At 48.5% G+C, this 23,534-nt stretch overlaps 3 protein-coding genes across 13 annotated transcripts; 2 read left to right on the top strand and 1 right to left on the bottom strand.

Moving 5' to 3' along the window:
• Positions 1–48: 48 nt before the first annotated feature.
• LOC122382197 (MORN repeat-containing protein 3-like) lies at positions 49–17,981 on the top strand. 8 transcript variants are annotated; one of them, XM_043367210.1, is made up of 5 exons: positions 49–433; positions 14,520–14,671; positions 15,291–15,450; positions 16,736–16,920; positions 17,528–17,981. In XM_043367210.1, the coding sequence occupies exons 1-5, from the start codon at positions 334–336 to the stop codon at positions 17,786–17,788; spliced, it is 858 nt and encodes a 285-aa protein (XP_043223145.1). In that variant the 5' UTR covers positions 49–333; the 3' UTR covers positions 17,789–17,981. The 8 variants fall into 8 exon arrangements, with proteins under 8 accessions (XP_043223145.1, XP_043223149.1, XP_043223148.1 ...); XM_043367213.1 differs by having other exon boundaries at positions 113–433; positions 14,501–14,671; XM_043367212.1 differs by having other exon boundaries at positions 113–433; positions 14,492–14,671.
• LOC122382196 (cytoplasmic dynein 2 heavy chain 1-like) lies at positions 885–14,350 on the top strand. The gene has a single exon (XM_043367206.1). The coding sequence runs from the start codon at positions 1,007–1,009 to the stop codon at positions 13,844–13,846; it is 12,840 nt and encodes a 4,279-aa protein (XP_043223141.1). The 5' UTR covers positions 885–1,006; the 3' UTR covers positions 13,847–14,350.
• LOC122382199 (calcium release-activated calcium channel protein 1-like) lies at positions 17,928–23,383 on the bottom strand. Of its 4 annotated transcripts, none has more exons than XM_043367219.1 (4): positions 23,210–23,383; positions 20,181–20,229; positions 19,441–19,572; positions 17,928–19,016 (listed from the first exon to the last, which is right to left on the bottom strand). In XM_043367219.1, exons 3-4 carry the CDS (start codon positions 19,555–19,557, stop codon positions 18,498–18,500), a joined length of 636 nt encoding a protein of 211 aa, XP_043223154.1. In that variant the 5' UTR covers positions 19,558–19,572; positions 20,181–20,229; positions 23,210–23,383; the 3' UTR covers positions 17,928–18,497. The 4 variants fall into 4 exon arrangements, with proteins under 4 accessions (XP_043223154.1, XP_043223152.1, XP_043223151.1 ...); XM_043367217.1 differs by lacking the exon at positions 20,181–20,229 and adding an exon at positions 20,441–20,664 and having other exon boundaries at positions 23,210–23,344; XM_043367216.1 differs by lacking the exon at positions 20,181–20,229 and adding an exon at positions 20,441–20,697 and having other exon boundaries at positions 23,210–23,338.
• Positions 23,384–23,534: the final 151 nt, after the last annotated feature.

Genomic DNA, 23,534 nt, shown 5'->3' with positions numbered 1-23,534 from the left:
AGGAACTAGTTCTCAAGAAAACAAAAACAAAACTCAAAGGTATGAAACTAGTGCGCAAAGTTCGCAACAAATCTTTCACTTTATAAATCACATCAATATCACTTGTCCGTTGCAAGGTCCGCTGGTCTTCTGAATTGAAATCCAGGCTAAATTTTCGTTTTGCTCCTCGCATCACAAATAGCTCAGGCTCTTGTTCGTACTTATCGATCATTGAAGTACTTTATAGCAGAAATAGGGTCATACATAGGTTTCTACTGTGCGCGTGCTAAATTAAAAAATAAAATAATACCCTGATAGCTTGCCGGTTGCCGACACCACACTCGTCTTTTTGATATGTCAAACGATCAAAAAGCGCTAAAAAATGGACCAAGGGGAAAGATATTCATCCATAGTGGAACATACAAAGGGGACTGGCTCAATGATCTAAAACATGGTAAGTCTATTGATAATAAGGCTTTTTTTCTCAAAAGTTGTAGATTCATTGACATACTTTCGATTGAAAATTGATCTTTGGCATTTGCGTAACTCTACCATAGTTTTCTTTTTCACCCGGTGAAAATGTGCTTGGGTATACGTCTCTTGATAAAAATCGCACATGCGGTGGTAAATCGATTGGGCGTTTCCATGGCGACCGTAGCTCCAGTATGTAAACAGTAAACACAGGATTCCTCGCTCGGACCGCTCGCGCAGTATGGGCTGTGTCTCGGTTACGGTCGTGCTGTACCTATCCGATTATTGCCGACACTGACGAAGGCCCTTTCGATTTGCATCGTGTGTTGATGTTAGTCAATTGTCTAGTGAAACAAGAATCAGAAGATATTTCGGTGCAGATACTACGTGGATCTTCAGCACGTCTTCCGGTATGTTTGTGATTTGCAGTCCGTGAGACACCCGCCTATCAGAAGTTCAAGCACGACGATAGACTGCCCGAGGGGAGGGCTGAACTGTTCGAACTTTTAGCCTCAGGAATGCTCATTTCATCCTCGAAACTTTCAGTTTGCTGACGATGAGTACAGACAGCAGAAAGAAGTTCATTTTAACAACCGTCGCAAACTACTTTGAGGTCAGTCCATCAGACAAAAATATAGAAGCGTTGGAAAACAGTGCCGAGCTCAACACATTTCTCGATGATGGAAACTGTTTCGTGCTGATAGCATGCGGGGAAAGCAAAGACGGTAAGAATGCAGTTCATCTGAGCAACAAAATAGACGTGGGAAAAAATGACGAAAAAGTGTTGGTCTTCTTTAAGATCAAACCAGAAGCCATCACTCCAGACAATTTACACACGAATGTCTTCATGTCATCGATGCTGGACTCTCCAATAAGTGCGCTGTTTTATACCCTTCAAAAGGTGTACTCACCAGCGCTCCTGCAAAACGAAGAATGGAGCGGAAAGGTGGACCCAAAACTACAGGATCTCATATCTAATTTGCAGTCGGGATTGGGAAGCATTATCAGGCGTTCCGATTCTAAACAAAGGAAGGGCGCCGATGACTCCATGAGTACCATTTTCACACCATCTGACGAGTATGAATATTGGCTGGAGATGTCCAACACTGGGGACCGATCTGGATCGGTGTTTGCAAGTCTGCTGAGACCACTAGATTTGGCTTTCAAGAAGCTGGAGTCAATGAGCATCGGAGAAAGTGAAGACGTCGTCGAAGAAGCATTCAATGCCTTGGATGACCTGTGGAAAGCAGATGAGGCAGAGTATCCCGAAGCGCGGATGAAGCTGATGATGGACGTGGTTGGAAACACGCTGTGTCGATTCATTCAGATGCGGTTGTCTGACGCAGACTTGTGGCGAGGTTCGTACAACCAGGTGGAAGAGCCCCTGAATCAAGCCGTGACCGTCCTCGAACAGTGGATCGAAAATTGCAACCGGCTGACAACCGTGTTCTGGCCCAACTTCTCCCCGCACAAATGGAAGAGCCCCGCCTTCGTACCCGAACATGCCAAAAGCATGGTGCAGCGACTCAACGAAGTGATGAACCTTCGCATGCTGCACAAGCAGCTGACCAAACTGCTTTCCACGGCCGAGCAAGATGAACTGAAGACAAAAGATGCCTTCGCGCCCTTCTCTGGACTTAACCCTCTGCAGTACAACCCATACACGGAGCCACTATGGAAAGCAGCTGTGCAACAGTTCCAAAACTTGCTGAAGCCAGCAGAGCAGAAAATTGCCGGAAAACTTCGCATGCAGCTGCGTAACATGCAAGGCAACGCCCTGCAACTCATGCAAGAGTTCAAGCGCTATCGTGAACTTATCAAAGAGGAAAGCATTCGGAAGGAGCTCATAGCAGAGCGCGAGATGTTATTAGGTCAACTGCTGGAGTATGTAAAAACAACACAACAAAACTTTCGTAGTCAACAAGGATCAGGACCACGCAGAATACTTGATGTACCTCAAGTGGTGAACAACATCTACTGGGCTCGACATATAGAGTCGAAAGCTAAGGACATCGAGAAGACCGGTGAAGCAATCCTATCCGATCTAGATGGGTACAGTGGCCTGAAAAAGGACACAAGTCACCTCTTAGACGAGTTGCAAGAATATCACCGAGAGCAGTTTGATTCGTGGAGCAAAGACACTATGGAAATGATCAAAGACAAGACACTCAGTCTGGCAACTGAAGAGCAAGTCGTTGAGTTTGAGAAAGGCAAACACATGAGAGTAAACTACAATCGTCGGTTGGTAGGACTCATTAGAGAAGTAAGACAGCTGATCGTTCTCGGCTACACTATTCCATCAAGAATCATTGAAGCCACTAACCTAGCCAAAAAATTCATGACACAAGCAAAGGCACTGGAACAGGTCGCAAACTTTCACAACACTATCGGTGATCGCATCATCAAATCACAACGTCCAATGATGCTGGAGGCGGCGATGTCATTCGCTCAGCTAGTTCAGAAGCAGCAGGGCATCACATGGAATAACACGCAAGCAGTGGACGAGTACATTGTGAAACTGCAAACTGCTGTTGAGAGGCTGTCAAGGGACAACAACCGACTTGTCACGTCCCACAACCAAATCAAGGACAAAGTGCTCCTAATGATGGACACGGATCTTCTGCGGCAACAACAGAAGTGGAAAGACTTGCTCAGAGAAATAAGGAACATTTTTCAGCAGCTTGAGTCGGCTGGGTTCAAAGATCAGAAGACATGGCGGGCCCACTGGGACAGACAGATATACAAAGCCCTCGAGCACCAGTACCAGCACGGCCTTGAGGTAGTGAACCAGCATCTCCCGGAACTGAAAGTCGAACTTGTCTACAGAAACAGAAAATTACAGTTCTCACCGCCCATTGAAGAAATTCGCTTGAAGTACTACAGCCAGCTGAAGCGTTTTCTGAACATCCCGAACAACTTTCGTGGAGTAGGGGAAGGCGGATCGGAGGCCAGCATCTACCCAATCATCATCGAGAGGAATGCTTTCCGATACAACAAACTGTTTCAAGCCGCCGAGGAGCTTTTCCAGCGCTTGGAGTCCGTGAAGGATAAATTTGAAGACTGGGTCGCGCTCGGGTCTGTGGACATGGATGACCTCATCCAGAAGCGCTGCAAAACGTCCGAAGACTATGACAAGAACTTCAGGGCATCAAAGAGCAAAGGTCAAGAAATTGGCAGACTTCCAAGTACTGAGGAGAAGATAGATTGCATCACTGTTAGTTTCTCTGCCATTAGATCTGAAATCGAAATCATCAACAGGCGGTACTGGGACGCGCTGGTTTCGCTGCTCCAGCACAGCATCATCAGAGACTGTCATGCCTTAAACAGGTTCGCAACAGAGTCTTCAGAAGGACTGAAAAGACAACCACAGACGATCGAGGAAGTTGGAGAGTCGGCAGCTAGAAGAAATGAAATCGTCGCCGAAATGCCAGAATATGACAATCTCATGAAAGACGTGGAGAAAAGGAACAAGATGCTGGCAAATTGGACAAAAGACAAGGTTGACCAAGTGTCCAAGGTAACATCAAAATGGGATAACTTCCAGAGCCTTGTTACGAACTATGACGCATTGATGTCAAAGCAAATCGAAGGTCTGAAGTCCAGCATGAAATCGCAGGTGAAAAATCACCTCAAGGACGTGGAGAGATTCGCTGCCAAGTGGTATCAGTTCAAGCCCAAAGATGACATATTTGACCACGATACAGACGAAATCCTAAAAGGCCTTGCAATTGTCAAAGAAAAGAAGCGTGAGTGGGACGTTCTGGTCGAGGAACGAGAGAAGCTGATGGCAGGCTTCGAACAATTTGGAATGGAAAAACCAGACATGAGCGAGGCTGAAAAGGTGGAAAAAGACTTGTTCGAAGCAGAAGCTTCTTTTTCACTCTTCGAGGAGTATCACAACGGCATGAACGACATGCTGAAGGAGGAGTGGATTGTTTTCAGGAGCAAGTTGTACCGCTTTGAAGAATACCTGGGTCAGTGGAACGACAAACTTCAAGAAGAGCAGAAAAACCCCTTGGCTGTAAAGCTACTGAAGGAAATAGAAAAAGATTATGATCTTGTCCCAGCTATGAAGTTTGTCCGAGGAGATGCCTTCAGCGAGAAACATTGGAGCGAAATGTACAACATTCTAGGCATTCCTACGTCTCTTGGCATCGATAAACTGACATTTGGCGACCTTATGCGTGTGAAGTCCAAAATTCTGGACAACAAAGAAACTCTGAAAGAGCTCAATAGCAGAGCAACGGGAGAAGTAGCCATACGTCAAGCCCTACAGGAGCTAGATGCGTGGGAGATTGAGGCCAAGTTTAGTCTGGTCGAACAAACTGACTCAGGAAACAGACCCATCAAACTGATCAAAGACTGGAAAGAGCTCCTGAACAAGGTCGGCGATCTTCAGTGTCTTCTTCAGTCGCTGAAAGACTCTCCATACTACCAAGCGTTTTTGGATCGTGCTGGAATCTGGGAGCGCCGACTAGCAGACTTGGATGAATACCTGGCCAACCTGAATCAGATTCAGAGGAAGTGGGTGTACCTGGAGCCCATCTTTGGAAGGGGTGCCCTACCCAACGAGCAACCGCGCTTTAAGCGTATCAATGATGACTTCAGGGCAATAATGGGTGATGTGGAGAAGGACCCGCGGGTTGTTTCTCTTTGCAAGATATCCGGACTCAGAGACATACTGGTCACCATGATGGACCAGCTAAGCAGGTGTCAGAAAAGCCTGAGCGAATTCCTGGAGGAAAAACGGTCTCAGTTCCCTCGTTTTTATTTCATCGGTGACGACGATCTTCTCGAAATTCTGGGACAAGCAACAAACCCCACAATTATCCAGTCTCACCTGAAGAAGCTATTCGCTGGGATATACAGAGTGGACTTTGACGACAGCAACTCCAAAATTATTGCGATGAAGTCTCTTCAAGGTGAAACGGTCAAGCTGAAGAAACCAGTGCAAATCACCAAGAACGTAGAGGGCTGGCTACAGGAACTAGCAAACGAAATGAAAAGCACATTGACAGCTCTGCTTGTAGAGTGTTTGCAAGACGCGCATGGAAAAGGACCAGACCCACTCGCATATCCAAGTCAGATCCTGTGTCTGTCAGAAAGCATTATGTTCACTGAAAGGTGTGAAAAGGCTATCGAAAAAGGGACCCTAAAAGAAGCTCTAACGGAACTCAGGGCTCAGTTAGAGAGCTACACAAACCAAGATATTGACACCAGTGACGATGAAGGAAAAGTGCTCCAGCTGAAACTGAAATCATTGATATTAGATACCATCCACAATGTCGCAGTAGTGGAGGAACTCATCGCGTCATCCGTCAAAGCACTCGATCACTGGATGTGGCAAAAGCAGCTGAGATATTACATGAAGAAAGATGTCGCTGTAATGCGGATGGTGGATGCCGAATTCGAGTACACCTACGAGTATCAAGGCAACGCCCCAAAGCTCGTCCATACACCGCTCACCGACAAATGCTATCTTACGCTCACTCAGGCCATGCACATGGGAATGGGAGGAAACCCATATGGCCCTGCCGGTACCGGGAAGACAGAATCAGTGAAGGCTCTCGGGAACTTGTTTGGACGACAGGTGCTGGTGTTCAACTGCGACGAAGGCATTGACGTACAGTCCATGGGTCGCATTTTCATAGGCCTGGTGAAGTGCGGAGCATGGGGATGCTTCGACGAGTTCAATCGTCTGGATGAGGCAGTGTTGTCAGCCGTCTCCATGCAGATCCAAGTGATACAGGCCGCGCTGAAAAACAAGGAGCCCCGTATCAAGCTCCTGGGAAATGACCTCGGGATCGACTACAACTCCGGCATTTTCATTACGATGAATCCCGCTGGCAAGGGTTACGGTGGGCGCTCAAAACTACCAGACAACCTGAAGCAACTGTTCAGACCGGTGGCAATGACTACACCCAATAACGAGCTTATCACAGAGACCATTTTGTACTCTGAAGGCTTCAAGCATGCGAAGACTCTGGGCAAAAAGCTCACCGCTGTATTCAATTTGTCGAGACAGCTTCTGTCTGCTCAGCAGCATTACGACTGGGGCTTGCGGGCGCTGAAAACTGTTCTGGGAGGATGTGGCAACCTTCTGTCGCTACACAAGGCGTCATTGGAGGACGGTGCTCAGGTAGACGAAAAGACGGAGGCGAAACTTATCGTACAAGCGGCCAGATTCAACACCATGTCCAAGCTGACATTCGCAGACACAAATCGTTTCGATTCTCTTATCAACGATGTCTTCATCGATGTCAAAGTTGATGACGTTAGCTACGAAGAGCTTGTAAATGCCATCAAGGAGACACTGAAAGAGTTGGGTCTGATGGAGAGTCAAACTCAAATCAAGAAGGCGATTGAGCTCTATGAACAGCTGAACCAACGAATGGGCTGTGTTGTCGTGGGTCCAAGTGGCTGCGGAAAAAGCACATTATGGAAAGTGCTTCGACTGGCTATGATCAAAACTGGCCGGACAGTGAAGATTCACACCATGAATCCCAAGGCCATGCCCCGCACTCAACTTCTCGGGCACATTGACATGGACACACGAGAGTGGTTCGACGGCGTTTTGACCAACAGCGCCCGTCAGGTTGTGAAGGAGCCGAAAGAGGTTCAATCTTGGATCATCTGTGACGGTGACATAGATCCGGAGTGGATCGAGTCACTCAACTCTGTGCTCGACGACAACCGCCTGCTTACGATGCCGTCCGGAGAGCGCATCCAGTTCGCTCCAAACGTCAACTTCCTGTTCGAAACACATGATCTCAGCTGTGCTTCACCTGCGACAATATCTCGAATGGGCATGATTTTCTTGAGCGACGAAAACACTGATGTTGATGCTGTCGTCTCAGCATGGGTAGCTCGACAGCCGGAAGAACGCCAGAAAGTGGTGGGTCAACTCGTAGAGGACCACTTCCACAACGCTGTTGAGTGGGTTTTAGATGCCGACGCATTTGAAACAGATACAACCCTCATTGGCACTGTGATGAATGGTCTATCGCACTTGTCCAACGCAAAGACCAAAACCGGTTTTGCTGTGTCCCTCGTGTATGGTTTAGGCGGAAACCTGAAGAAGGAAGCAAGAGCCAAATTCGCTACCGAGGTCTTTGGGTGGTTGGGTGAGTCTCCTCCAGACCCACACAATCCCCTCAACTTCCACTACAATGAGCGAAGAGATAGAATGGAGGCGTATGGCATGGGCGAACAGGCCAAAGTGACTGTCGAAGCCCTGTTCTCGTCCAGCCCGCCGCTGATTTTGACACCAGACATTCAGAGAACGCTGGATTACTTTAGGCCGTGGCTACAAGGAGAACAGCGTGAACCTTTCCTCATGGTAGGACCAGAGGGGAGTGGAAAAACTCAGATGCTATACGAGTGCTTCAAGAAAATGAAATCCACCCAGGTGGCTACAGTCCACTGTAGTGCGCAGACAACACCGCAGCACGTCCTCCAAAAGCTGACACAAATGTGCATACAGATCACGACAAACACCGGAAGAGTCTACCGACCGAAGGAAACTGAGTGGCTTGTGCTATACCTGAAGGACATCAATCTCCCAAAGCCAGACAAATGGGGAACATGTCAGCTCATCGCTTTTCTTCAGCAAGTCGTCACGTACAAAGGTTTCTGGGACCAAAGCCTTGAGTGGGTGGGACTGGAAAACGTCCAAATCGTGGGAAGCATGATCGGTGGCAAGGCCCTCGGAAAGCATGAACTGTCGACTCGGTTCACGTCCATTATTCGCCTTCTCTCTGTGGACTACCCTGACATGGATCAGATGCAGAACATCTACGCCTTGTACTTGAAGCCCATCCTGCAAGGCATGTCTGGTGGGGTTGGTGAAGCTCTCTCGGCAAAGACAGGGCAGCTGGCTGAGTCAACCCTGAAGGTGTTTCAGCAGCTGCAAACTTCGTTCAGCGCAGATGACCACAGTCACTATGTCTTCTCGATGCGCAACCTCACAGACTGGCTTCTTGGACTCATCCGGTACGATATCGACGAAGGAAACGCTGTTGAGGAAATGCTGGAAGTTTGGGCATACGAGGCCTGTCGCATGTTCAGAGATCGGCTTGTCACCGATGTTGACCAATCGAAGTTCGACAAAATCATCTTCGATGTGATTTCGACCGACTGGGGCATCAACCTCCACGGTCATCTTGACGCAAAGTTTTTCGTGACACCAGGAGCCCGATCCACATCTCAAACTGGGGTCGGTCGCTCCTTGCCCATCACTGGTAAACACCTGGGCAGCCTGGAACCAGACGACTGGCAGGCGTGCATCGTAAAAGGTGCCAACCAGTTCGTAGCTGAGCATTACGACCTGGATATGTTCGTGTTTCGTGAAGTGCTTGAGAACATCGCCAGGGTCGAGCGAGTGCTCTCATTTCCAGGAGGATCCTTGTTGATGGCTGGCCGTTCCGGAGTAGGCCGTAGAACATCCGTCGGTATTGCTGCCTGCATGTTGGGAGCGACTCTAGTGTCGCCGAAGATGGGCAAGGGATACGGCGTGAAGCAGTTCCGCACCGATCTCAAGGCTTACATGCAGATGGCTGCCATCGAAAACCAGCAAGTGGTTTTCATCTTGGAGGATCATCAGGTAACCGATTCGTCGTTCCTGGAGATGGTGAATTCTCTGCTGAGTGCAGGAGAGATCCCGGGTCTTTTTGCACCCGAAGAAATCGAACCGATGGTCGCTCCACTCCGCGACGACGCATCCCAAGAGGGATTCAGAGGTCCTCTGTTCTCTTTCTTCTCATCGCGTGTGAAGAAAAACCTGCATGTGGCTGTGATCATGGACTACACAAATCCCTCGTTCACGGTGAACTGTCAGAGCAACCCTGCCCTGATCAAGCAGTGCAATGTCATGTGGATGAGCAAGTGGAGTAAGGAGAGCATGTGCTCCCTGCCAATGATGGTCATCACTAAGAGCAAGGACTCGGGGGACGCAGCAGGAGTCTTCACACAAGAGAAAAAGAAGAAAAAGGACAAGAGAGAAAGACGAGTTTCAGGCGGAGATTCCCTGCTAAATGGATTCCTCTCCATCCACCAGTCCATGCCAAGCAACGCTGCGACACCGAGAAAGTATATGCAGCTGATGAAAACATACCTGAAAGTGTACAAACACAAGAAGCAGATGATTCTCGACAGGCAGCAGCACTTGAAAGGTGGTGTCGACAAACTGAACGAAGCAACAACAGTTGTGGACAAGCTGAAAAAGGAGGCTGGAGAACAGGAGGTCAAACTAAACCAAAAGCAGGAGGAAGCAAACAAAGCACTCAAGATGATTACCAACACCATGAAGTCAGCAAGTAAACAAAAGGAGGAAATGGAGGTTCTGAAAGACAAAGCAGAGAAAGAAAGTGTCAAAATGCAAAAGCGGAAAGAAGGCATCGACAAAGAGCTGGCAGAAGTGGAACCCGTTCTGGCAGAAGCCCGAAAAGCAGTTGGAAACATCAAATCCGAGTCTCTTTCCGAGGTCAGGTCACTTCGAGCACCACCAGATGTCATCCGTGACATTCTAGAGGGAGTGATGGGACTCTTGGGCATAGCTGATACTTCATGGAACAGCATGAAAAGCTTCTTGGCACAAAGAGGGATAAAGGAGGACATCATGAAATTTGATGCCCACAGCATCTCTGTATCACAACGAAAGAAGGTAGAAAAGCTGCTGAAGGAAAGAGGAAAAAGTTATGACCCAGCAAATGCCAAGCGAGCGTCCCAGGCAGCAGCGCCGTTAGCATCATGGGTGAAGGCTAATGTCACTTATGCAGTGATTCTGGAAAAGATCAAACCACTGGAAGACGAACAAAACGCCCTGCAAAAGAACATTGACGAAGCTCAAGAGGCGATGGATCGACTTGGGGATGATCTCGGGAATGTTGAAAAGCACGTTCAGGGGCTCACGGAGCAGTTGAACAAGTCGACCAAGGAAGCTGCTTCAATTGAAGTCGGCTTGACCAAGGCCAAAGAAACGTTGACAGCGGCCGAAAATTTGGTTGGACAGTTGTCTGGGGAATATGACAGGTGGACAAAACAGTTGGATGAGCTGCAACACGAGTTGGAGACGCTGCCTCTCAGGTCACTTCTAGCTGCGTCTTTCATCAACTATCTATCGGATGCATCTGAGGACGTGCGCACGTCTAAGACGCAGCAGTGGTGCGAGCTCCTCGGCCTGGAGAAGTTTCAATTCCGTGGTCATATGAGCACTGAAAGAGAAATGCTGACATGGAAAGGCGAGGGTCTACCATCTGACGACCTGAGTGTGGAAAACGGCGTCGTTGTCATGCACAGTGGAACAGTCACTTTCCTCATTGACCCATCATCGCGTGCCATCGAGTGGCTGAAAACCCATCTGAAAGATTCAGGAGGAGTAGAGGCAGTCACACAGCAAGATGAGAAGTTTTCAACACAGCTGGAAATGGCTGTGCGATTCGGCAAAACGCTGATCATACAGGAAGTTGACCACTTCGAGCCGGTGTTGTTCCCACTGATGAGACAAAATGTGTCTACACAGGGCACGAGACAAACCATTCAGGTGGGCGACAAAATGCTGGACTATAACGAGAACTTTAGACTGTTCCTCGCCACAAGAAATCCAGAACCAAGCATTCCACCAGATTGTGCGAGCATCCTGACCACCGTCAACTTCATCACAACCAGAGCTGGACTGACAGGTCAGCTATTGGCGCTGACGCTGCAGTCTGAAAAGCCTGAACTGGAGGTGAAGAGAAGAGAACTTTTGAAACAGGAGGAGGACAACAAAATCAAACTGTCTCAGTTGGAAGACAAGCTTCTAGTGGAGTTGGCAAGTGCCAAAGGTAACATCCTGGAGAACAAAGAACTTCTGGCCTCTCTGAACGAGTCAAAAACATCTTCGTCGAAGATCGCAACTTCCATCAAAGAAGGACAAAAAATCCAGGAAACCCTCGGAAAAGAGCGCGACGCATATCTTCCACTCGCAGAGAGTGGCTCCCAGTTGTACTTCATAGTCACGGATCTCTGCAAGATCAACAACATGTACCACTTTTCCCTGTCTTCGTTCATGGACCTGTTTTCACAGGCCTTTCAGGTAAAAAGCGATGGAGTCGATACTGGCATGCGTATCACCACTCTCAAACGAGCGGCCACTGATGCAGTGTATACAAACACATGCCGATCTCTATTCAAAGCCGATCGACTGATGTTTGCGCTGCATTGTGTGCACGGAATGAATCCAAAGATGTTCCAGGCTAACGAATGGGAGGCGTTCACAGGGCAGCTGCTGTCCGACGTCAAAACTGACGCAGAAACTCTGCGAAAGCAGATGCCATCATGGGTGACTGAAGATCGAGCTCTGGCTGTGTCCTTGTTGAAGTCCAACCTCCCGAAACTCTGGGAAGTGCTGAAACTCGAGGACAGTAATGCGTGGGCAGGTTTCGCTACTAGCCCCGAGTGTGAGCGCAACCTCCCTGCACATCTGAATGACAAGCTTACGCAATTCCAAAAGCTGCTGGTAGTGCAAGCACTTCGACCTGACAGACTGCAGACGGCCATGATTGAGTTTGCCTCCTCGGTGATGGGGCATGACCTGTCTCCACCTCCCCTCGATCTTCGAGAGCTACTGACGGAAACAACTGCATCAACACCGGTGCTCATCCTCATCTCTCCCGGATCCGATCCTTCAGAAGAGTTACAAGAACTCGCAAAGAACAAAGTGGGACTCGACAAGTTCTCCGAGGTGGCCATGGGACAAGGACAGGCCGAGATTGCACTGAGAAAGCTGAAATCGTGTAGTGAGTCAGGCGAGTGGCTGTGCCTGAAAAACCTCCATTTGGTGACTGCGTGGCTCCCTGTTCTTGAAAAAGAACTCCTGAAACTGACTCCGAAGGACACGTTCCGACTCTGGCTGACTGCTGAAGCTCACACAAAATTCACGCCGACGCTCCTGCAAAGCAGCATGAAGGTAACATACGAAGCCCCTCCAGGTGTGAAAAAGAACCTTGTTCGTTCCTACACGATGTGGGGACCGGAGTACATTGCAGCTGGAGGCGGAAACGCTCAGCGAGCTCAGGCGCTGTTTGCCCTGGCATGGTTCCACGCTGTGGTCCAAGAACGACGAACGTTCATTCCTCAAGGCTGGACCAAGTTCTACGAATTCAACTTCGCTGATCTCAAGGCAGGTGCAGACATCCTCGACCGGTTGGTGGCGATGGGAACCTTGCGCTGGGACTACATGCACGGTCTGATGGAAAACGCCATATACGGTGGCCGCGTGGACAACTCATTCGATCTTCGTGTGATGGTGTCATACCTCAAAGAGTTCTTCAACGGGGAGGTCATCTCTGGGTCGTCGAAAGCTCATCGTCCTCTGGGCCCGAACATCAACCTGCCGACGTCCGCAGACTTCAAGGAATACATCCGCATCATCAAGTCATTCAGTGAAACCGACAAACCCATCTACTTCGGCCTTCCTGCGAACATCGACCGTTCGGCACAGCGCATGATCAGCGCGAATGTCATCAGCCAGCTGAAGGTGCTGATGAGATCAATGCAGGCGACTGACAAGTTCGACCGCGACAAGTGGCAGAAAGAACTGTCACCAGTGCTCAACCTGTGGAAGAAGCTCAACTCAGAGGTCAATCTGACGAAGCAAATCACGCGGCAGTCAGCACATCGAATGTCCATCAGCAGCACCAAAGAACCAATCACCTCTTTCATCCAGCTCGAACACTTCAACGCGCTGCGTTTGGTACAGGACGTGCATCGCAGCTTGGCAAACGTCAGCAAAGTGATCCGTGGCACTATGCTTCTGTCCCCTGACGTCAAGAAGGTGGCAGATAGCCTGATGCGCAACGAAACACCGGGCGCGTGGCAGGCGGTGTGGGAGGGACCAGAAGATCCCTTCCAGTATCTGCGCTCCCTGGTCAGTCGCACGCTCGCCTGCAAACGCTGGGTGCAGAAAGCCGAGTCGGGCACCCTGCTCAACGAGCCGCTCGATCTATCTGAGCTGTTCCATCCAGACACCTTCCTGAACGCACTGCGCCAGCAGACTGCGCGCTTGCACAAAACAGCCATGGACGGATTAGTGTTTGTCTCGTCCTGGGCGAAGATCGGAGTCAACTCGAAGATGCCGGTAAAATTGACTGGCCTGCAGCTGGAGGGCTGTGCATTCGATGGAGCACGACTGACAGAGAGTCGTGCTGATTCACCTAGTGTCACTAGTGTACCCGTCTGTACAGTGGCTTGGGTGCCTCGTGACGATGCCGAAGCCAAAGTCCCGACCGAGGTCATCTCAATGCCGCTGTACATGACTCAGGAGCGCGAAAAGGTCGTCGTGTGCCTGGATGTCCCCTGCGCTGGGGAGACCGGGCGCTGGATTCAGTCGGGTGCCGCCATGTTCCTCAAGGATTAGCTGTCCGACCCGTCACACAGAGCTGGTGTGGGGTGCCGACGTAGGACTTGGCGCCCGCCAGTACGATTGCCCGTAGATTTCCTGTGAGGAAGTCAGATGCACTTGCGAGGAAAGGCCCATTTACTGGGTATGGGGATCGGAGCTGCACCGTCGCCGTCGCAAAAAAGAATACGTCCGGACTGCCTGAGCTATGTTTCTTTTCGGTGTGCGACTTACTGTGATCAGCTTACGGCAAGGTCGCGCGATTTATGTGGTTTTCTTAATACCACAACTATATTCTTAGTAGTTCATGCTTGCCTCGCGTTGTGATTGTGAAACTGTCAAGTTTAGTGCATGAACGTGCAGAAAATGATGATTTCGTTATCAGCCATATTCATGGTGTGTTATCGAGAAAGTTTATAGCGTGTTATTCAGCATTGAGGAGAAAATGATGATCGTGATCAACCGAATGATCGTGTATACGAACTATGTATGTAGAAGCGAATATACTGAATAGTGAACGTATTAGCGTCGTCTGGGGTTTGGCGTTAAATTTGGTTTACGGAATGCATACCGATGATACGAAGACCTGTGGGCGCCTGCTAATAGTGACTACTGTTCACACTCCTTTTTGGTACTTACGCTGACTGATGTGTGCGCTCCCTGGTCGTACGGTGCGAAACTGTTCCAACAGGAAAGGGCATTTTCGAGTGGTCGAACGGCGCGATCTACAGCGGCGACTGGGCGTGGAACCGGCGCCACGGGTACGGCGTCTACACGGAACTGTGCCCCCGAACCTGCCAGCTGATCCAGTACAACGGACAGTGGTGCTGCGACAAGAGACAGGTCAGCGGCGGCGTGAACCATATTCACACAGACACACGATCCCCCGACACAACAGGCCACCGCTAAAAAGAAAAAAAAAATGTGAGGCTCCGCCAATCTCAACAGATGGCATGACCGACGATTTTTAAATACGGAGTGATCCAGAGGAAGACAGCAAAAAATGAGCTTGTAGCTGCAAGGATGATGGTACTTGTAAGCTACATTCAAAGTTTCATGGTAGTCTGACAAACAATTCCTAAGATACAGATGCAAAACTTTACTGCTACCGACTACTGCCCTTACTTTAGCGGTGAACTGGACAAACGAGGCGTTTTCACCTAGTGACGTGCCATTCAGATACGAGACGTCTCCAAAACATTGCTGATGAAACAATTAATTGATTTTATGCTTGTAGATGGTCTAAAAAATAAGTTACTCACTTTAGAATGCCTGCATATTGTAACAAAGAATCAGGTCCGTGGACCGTTGAAAATCATGAATGTAAGATCCCATAACAATCAGATCCTTTACTGCCTACCAACCATGAACGGCACTTGAAAAATATTAAATTCCTTTCCGAAGCATCCTTGCCCATTTCACCTATCCATTTCCTTCCTTCCTGGCTGGTGTGACCCCACAGGGACATGGCGTGCAATTCTACGCAGACGGCGAGAGCTACGAGGGTGACTGGCACAACAACAAGCGGCGCGGCTGGGGCAGGATGTTCTACAAGGACGGCAGCCTCTACGAGGGAGAGTGGCACGACGACATTCGGGAGGGCAGAGGACTACTGAGAAAGGGTACGTCCAGTGATTCAGAGTAAATCAGCGTTGGTTCGCGTGATTCCGACCCTGGCTATGGGAAGGCGGTGCATGTTAGAAAAAAAATATGACATGGACACTTAGAACAGACCTATAAACTTGAACATTTGTCATACCTTAACCCTCGCCCATGTAGGGGGGGGGGGTTGGTGCAACCCCCCCCCCCCCTGAGGTTTTTCTTAGCTACACGCCGAACCGTTTCAGATAGCCTGCTCAAATTTTCAGTACCCTTTGGGGCATCCTTTGCGCAACTTTTGGTAAAAAATTTTGTCAAGGTCATGTCAGGTCACGGAGTTATGACGTCATAAAGGGAACAACCCCTCCGGCCAGATTTACGCTAAATTGGAGATTGCTTCACATTGGTGTAAATGCCGACTGACCTGACACACTGATGGATTGTTTTAGAATCACAACTGGCTGATTTGACATTGGCACAATGTCCGTTGACATTTTGAAGGTTACTAAAGGTCAAGGTCAGGTCAGTGACCTCGGTTGACCTATAATGACTTCTTGCACTTGTATGCCTTTTCGGGGTATTTTGATGCCCTGAATTCGAATTTGCTATCATTTCAGGCATCGTCGGTTGTTTCTTGGAGTTCATTTTGGGTCAGGGTCAGGTCAGTGACGTCACACGCCTGACGTGACCCAATGCACAAATGACCTTGCAGACTTCCGATGCTCCCAACGCATCATTTTTAGAGTTATGACATCTAAATACACACCAATCGATAGAGAATTGATCAAGGATCACGATAGTGAAGGTTTCAAGTCGATATCTCTTACCGTTTTGCCGCAATCGGCGCGGAAATCTGAAAAAGTTAGATTTTTCCGAAAATTTGACCTTTGACCGGTCATAAGTAGGTCAAATGTTGACCTAGGACCAAAAAATATACCACTAATCGCGAGATCTCGTTGAGAGCAATCCGTTGGTCTTTTCCGCTAAGCTCTACGACGCTCCGTTTTCAAACGCCAGGGGGGTCGCACCAACCCCCCCCCCCCCCTGCATGGGCGAAGGTGGCAAAACACCGTTTACGGGCGAGGGTTAAGTCTCAAGCGCCATGTTCATCAAGCGCAAGAAAATGCATTTCCATGCATTACACTATCTACCGTTATCACAGACCCCTGTGCAGAATCTATGATTGCTTAAACGTTTAAAAATCAATCCATGAGGTCAGATAATGCTCTCTGGTGCTGTGCTGGCATATGTATATTAAATCTGCCAAAGAAAGTGGTCCAGACGCCTGACGGTGTATGCCGGCCGCAGCTGACGGTAACCTGTACGAGGGCACGTGGCACCGGGACACCAAGCACGGCCCCGGCCTCTACCAGCACAAACGGACCGGGCAGATGCAGGAGGGAATCTGGGTGGACGGCATGGTCAAGTGCAGCGCAGTGGAGGACAAGAACCGGCTGTTTGCCTCCGAGCCCACGCCGTACCCCATACCGCTGGTCAGTGGAACTGCGCTAGATGACCTCGCTGAGGCGATCACATCAGATTAGTGTACGTTTTGGTCAGTCAACTTAACTCCATCAGGAATCAGAGGTGATCTCACCTGTCTCCAGGATATTTGCCCAAATGACATCGATTCGTCTAAAGTAAGCTAAACGAAAACTACTTTTACGTTGTTGAAAACCACAGATTATCCTAGTCTCGTTGACGACTAACGCAGTCATCGATATACAACCATTTGCAATAACAATTTTGACTCTCCGGGTTTCTGTACATGACAATTTTCTGAGCAACTGACACTTGACAGTCACATTGCCTTTGCGATTCTAGGAACTCTGCCGTCCAAAGGCAAAAACGCATATGTCGGGTCATGACCTGACCCGACATATGCGTTTTTGCCTTTGGACGGCAGAACTGTAGCCGGCCCGTTTCAATCGATCACGTTGGAGCATTCCGCCGCCACAGCACATCGAGCGGTTGGTCCTGGCGACGGCTGGCGTTGCCCGTAAGCCTGCCGTGTTGACCGGCAGCTGCCGCGCTGTCTGATCGATACGGTGGCGGCCCGCCGGCACCCACCTGACCGTGTCTGTGTGTCTGTGTGTCCAGCTGGAGCTGCTGCAGCCGGTGGCCGTGCTGCGCGAGGCGGCCGCCGAGTTCGTGCCGCTCATCCCCGAGCAGTACCGCCAGGCGGCCGAGGCGGCCTCCTCCGCCTCCTCCACGTACTCGTCCACCTCCAACGTGGCCTCCGAGCCCGGCACGGACTCCTCCAGTGACGCGGCCTCCTCCGACACATCGCTCCTCCAGCGCTGTCAGCACAGACACTCGTTAGAACGCTGCGCCCGCGATCTCCGAGACAATAGCGAATAGCTGGGCCTGGATGAGTATTAAAATTCATTGTTACACATATAAACATAATCATGCGATAAATCTGATGTAGCAACTCACCAAGTGTTCTAAATCGTCATCTTGTAGCAACTGATGAAATGATTCTGAGTTGAATGATACATATTTAGTTGACAACATAGACGATATATTGCCGAATAAAGGAGCAGTGGACACAGCTTGTAATTGCAGAGGCCAAGCATGAACACCACAAAGGTCTAACAGGCTTGAACACAGTCGCATTAGCAAAATAGGTACCTCGTAAAGCTTTCGTTCCAAGAAAAAAAAAATGATACGATGTAACACAATGTGATACATTGTGACTAATGACTATATTTGATAAATACCTATAGTGTATATGGAAGACACGCATACAAACAAAACGGGTGCTACACGAAATAGCATCAGATCCCCATCAGTCCTTTTTTAACACTCCATGATTTGCCTCGAGCACTGGCACTAGGCCTATCACAAACCCGTCTGTAGCCCATTGGTGGCACCATCTCAGCCCGTTCCGCCCTGCTGTCCGATCAGAGCTGATCCGTCCACGGCCCACATGGGATTCTCCGGGGGTATCACGCCACGGGGAGGCGACGAGTGCTGCCTGCGCCAGGCGCTGGAACGCGGCAAGGATGCACGGTAGGAGGCGGCGCACCGTGTCAGACGCCCATACGGTAGCCACTCGGCGCGTCGCTCACACCATGTGGTCGCTGGGCGCGTACGTGCTCTCCGTATTGGCCGCCGCCGTCACCGGCAGGTCCAGCTGGCCCTTGAGCTTCTCCAGCTCTCGGATACCGGACTCTGTGATCTCGTACTTGTGGGACACCAGTTTGCGATAGAAATGCAACGCAAACAGTGTGAATATGCAGACTATGGGTACCAGTAGAGCGGTGGATGCCCAGGCCGCCTCCTGCGAGACGTCGAAGAACTTGACCCAGCAGAGGAGCGCGATCTCCACCATGAACAGCATCAGGCCCACCACGGTGGAGAACACCCAGGCCATCTCGATGTAGATGTGCATCTTGGAGTGGGGCGACTCGGAGACGGCCGAGACGGCGTGCATGCTGCTGACGGCCTCGACGTGCGGCAGGATGCAGGTGGAGATCATGAGCGCCAGCATGTGGATAGCCACCAGCAGGGTGGTGCACATGGCGAACGCCACCAGCAGGCCGGTCGGGATGGTGCGACTCAGCTGTACCTCCACCATCGCCACCTGGATCGGATATCATAGACTGCATCACACACTGACAACAACCTGCACCCTAAATGATCCGACTGTACCAGGCGGCATTTCTTGAGAAATAAAATCACCGGTTCATGCCTAAAGAAGCTATAACAGGCAAACGATTCATAATTACAGAATGAGGACGTTGAAATTGTTCTCTTAAAAATCAATGGAACAGAATAATATTTTTTCCGGCGAAATTATCTTCTTAGATTCCCTACCACCAAGGAAAGCGTAAGCGACCTGCTCTACGGTAAAGACGCAAACCGACTTAAAACAAATGAGCTCATCCATCAACAAGAATACCTACTTTCAGTCGAAGGCCCCAAGTGGCAAAGCGTCAACTACTATTGGCCGACTAGTTGTGATACCACCGAATTACGTCCCGTGCCGGTCTCGGGCTTTAACGCACCATGGCGAAGCCAGAGAGCAGGGCCGAAGTGCGACTGGAAGCCTTGAGCTTGGCGCGACTAAGGTGCAGGTTACGCCACGCCAGGAAGTAGGTGTGACTGGAACTGTCGCCGGCCATCCTCAGTGAGTGACTCTGAAGGATACGCATCCACGGGTGTTGTCAAGGCGAAAAGTTACACTTGTTATCATGTGGAAATAATGCTGTAGAGATGCTACTAAAAGAAATACACTTCGATTCGATAATATTCATTCGGATGAGGAAAATCATTGCCTGGTTCTCCAAGCATCAATTAGAATCCCATGAAAGTAGGCATTTTTATACGAATGCGTGGCATATGATTCATGGTTACTATCGTTAGTTGAATCCACATGCGGTAAAAATGTGAAGCCATCCTTACACTTTGTGAAATGTTAAATGGATGAGACGTTAACAGTAGGAAGCCAGGAAAAAGGTTTTAGTTTAGCACACGTCAGTACACTGGCGATATTAATATATAAATCGCATGCATGCATACCGTCCCAGCCTCACTGCAAACAAATAATACGCCATGCAGGCATGCAGTTATTGCAGCAGCAAAGAGTTTGTGCTGCGAAGCGGAAAATAAGCCTGGAGCAAAAGCATGATAAATGTGTTTGCAACACAGTTGTGTATTTTGCCCATAACACACCGTGAACTTTGAAAGGTCACGGGATTGCGAGCTACAAAGCAACCAAAACATCCGTTGCCATTCGGGCGCTCACACGTTGCAACTGAAGAGGACGGCCAATGAACTAACGTCGCCCACGTCGTCTGCGAAACAAATGTTACACACAAAATGCGCGTTAAAAACTCCAAACGGCGCAAAGACGCGAAGCCAACAGAGTGAGGGGAAGTGGACTACTGCGCATTGGTGAGCCCATCTGCCAGCCAGCCTGCCCTGCGCTGCCAATCAGTCAGAAGCGCCTGCTGGGGAGCCAGTCTGTGGGTTGGGTGGAGGCGCGCCGGTGCTCCCAATACGTACTACAGGTACAGCGTGGTAAACGCTGGCCGCCGCGGCGAGACTCGGTCTTGTTAGTTCGGGTCGCGCCGGGCCGGGTCCGCCGTAAGGGTTCAGGCCCGACACCAGACTGAGGTTCTCCGAGGTCGCGTCGCTATACACCATTGTGACCGGAGTCGGCGGAACCGGCCACTGCCGAGTGCCGACACAGCGCCCGGCTGCCCTTTGGGGTTGGACAGTGAACCCAGCTATGGAACACAGACAATCACTGGTCCAGAAACCTGTAAATGCAGTGCATACATCTCTATCCACACGCTTTTTGAATCCTGCCAAGTAAGCTGAAATAGCAATAAAACATGTTTCAGGTAGCTGGTAATATACATATATACATGATAGCTACTCTGGCACTCTGACAACATAATAATACAGTCAAGCATTATTTGTGCTTCGTTTAAATATAAATCGACAGACAACACATGTTATTATAAGGATGTCCTTGACCATTACTACGAAAAAAGCTATCAGTGTCACTAGCCAATTGGGGCATTGGGTAATGCTTGCTTTGTCAGTTGTTCTTGCCATATCATTCATTTTCTGTGTGATAAGAAGATGGGGATGATAGATGACACTTCATGAACACTTACGGGAGTCAAAAGATCACAAAAATAAAACACACATTGATTTGGTCAACCTAATGCAGTGTAAACCCAGATAAGAGGCCAGGCCATACACTAAAGTCATTTAAGATAGAACAACAAAGTCAGTAGGTGGTAGCCTTGAAACATCAATGAGCCTTGGTGACCTTTCCTCTGCTCCTGAATGTGTGCTTTCTGCCTGTGATAAACAAAATTCATCCAAATATAGATCAATGAGAGTTGAAGAAAAACTTAATTTTCACCCCCTGAGTATTTTGGAACTCCCAGCAAAGCTGCATGATAAATGATGCCACCACCAGTAGATTAATATTTGCTATATGATTTGGATTCCAGATTATTTGCTAGACAGCTGCTTGCATGTCTTTTGGGTAACTGGTAAGTGGTAGGTACTAATATCCAGGTCATATGGTAAGGACCTCTAGCAACAACTAAAGAGAAAACATGTCATGCATATATAGATCAATTGAAAGTCAGAAGGGGGCATGGACAGAGAGCCACATTGTTGTAAGTAACATGCATGGAGTAACATCACTGCACAATGCACATGTCACATAAAACATAATGGTGCAAAGGAAAGTAAAAGGCACACCTCCACCAGCTGAATGTACCTTTGCAGCTTGTCATACAATGAAACAGCCAACAAGCGAGTACAATGTAAGCCTTTAACAACCCAGTGCTGCTAATAATGCTATAACTGTAGTAGTTACATTAGGCTGTTTTTAGTGCTATGCCATAGAACACATAAAATAATTACATGTACCTAAGTTATGTATCTGGATACCAAGGCAAGATGAAGGTATCTGCTACAACTGGCAACATCATTTCACAGGCTAACATGAAACTCCATGATCCAGGATCAGGTACATGCTTCTGATACTTCATACTCATTATACACTAGTAAGATGAGTACATGCCTGAGCCCTGGCCTATGTACCAACAAAGGATAGGCAGCCAACAGGGGTAATGATGGTCAATGAGAATGACCTAAGCAGAGTTGAACTTCATGGTAGTGATGCTCAGAAACCAGTATTGAAGGTTATTCAATTAAATGTTGCATGGCCAGTATGCATGGCATCACATCAACATGAGGGATGCAATGGATTACACAAGTTTACTGAACAAAACAAATTTCCAACCAAAATGAGGCTTCACAGCCCACCCAATGACAGTAGGCACCTGTCTTCCACATGCTACTTACCATCTATAAGAGGTTCCTGTCATACCCATACAGTTTCAAACTACAGAGCAAGAGACAAGGCACAGAAGCTATGATTGTTTGGTTGGTTACTTTATCAGCATTTGCATCATGCATTGCTTGTGTGACAGCTCACAGCATGCTTTTGATTTTTGGTCTATCATTGCTTAAATGTGCTCCAGAGCACAAAATAGCAATTAGTACCATAATTGATGAGCTGAGCTGCACCAACCACTAACCAGGCTGAAAAATCTGCACTAGCCCATGACTGCAACCACTAATCAGACTGAAAATTGTCACTAGTCAGAGCTAAACAGGACCCACATATGACCAATAAAATTCATAAATGTGCACTTTAGAAACAAAATTGAATAAAGACCAATTATTCACTATATAATATACATCAATGCAGTTATACCTAAAGCAGTAACATTATAACCTATTTCTTATTTTTATTTGCAATGCTGCACCAGCACAGTAGTTGTGCAAGGTACCATGTTAGGGCCCACACTATTCCACAAACTTACGCCCAGTAGCAGGCAAGGCAATGAGGTAGGGGCATCACATGTACTGTGACCCGTGTTAATCAAGGCATTTATTAAATCGTAAATACGGGAAGAAGAGCAATGCCCCAGTGTCAGCTTACCAACATGCTGTCCAATTTCCCATCAATTAAAGTTCTTAGTTCCATACCTACTGGTGTTCCTTTGCCTCTCACTGGTAGGTAGGTTAAATTGTAGAACATGTGAATTCAACCAATCGGTAGCCAAAAACACCAGCAAGATGGCAATCTGCTTAAATAGGTATATGGTGACCAAGCAGTGGCAAGATACATAGAGCTTGTGTAGCATAGCAAATTAGCAAAAGGCATTATGCTGATCCCATCATCCTTGTCTGTGTCCTAATCCAGCATGCCATCCTAAGCACTGTGCTACTACCAACCTGGAACTTGATAATTGTGATCGATGAGGACGGAGCAGGCAAAACTTATTTACAAGAACTAGAGCGCTCCAATCTCTCCAATTATTGCTGCTTTGCTGCTATTGCCTGCTTTGAGATAACATACAAATCACAATAAAAATTTTTAGGTCAAGGTCATAAGCTTCCGAGGCGATTGAGACAAAAACGCCGCAATCGATTGATATGGTAGCAATGACGGTAGTATTCATGTGAATGTAAAATGTAAAATTGTACTCAAATTTTACGCTAAAAATTGACTCCAAACCATACATTTTTTTTGCAAATTTATGGGAAATTGGGCGAAAAG

The sequence above is a fragment of the Amphibalanus amphitrite genome, unplaced genomic scaffold (genome assembly GCF_019059575.1).
Source record: "Amphibalanus amphitrite isolate SeventyFive unplaced genomic scaffold, NRLGWU_Aamphi_draft 000135F_arrow, whole genome shotgun sequence".
In the NCBI taxonomy this organism is placed as follows: Eukaryota; Metazoa; Arthropoda; class Thecostraca; order Balanomorpha; family Balanidae; genus Amphibalanus; species Amphibalanus amphitrite.
The sequence above is the reverse complement of the archived record's forward strand: the minus strand, read 5'-3'. Positions and strand labels throughout refer to the sequence as shown.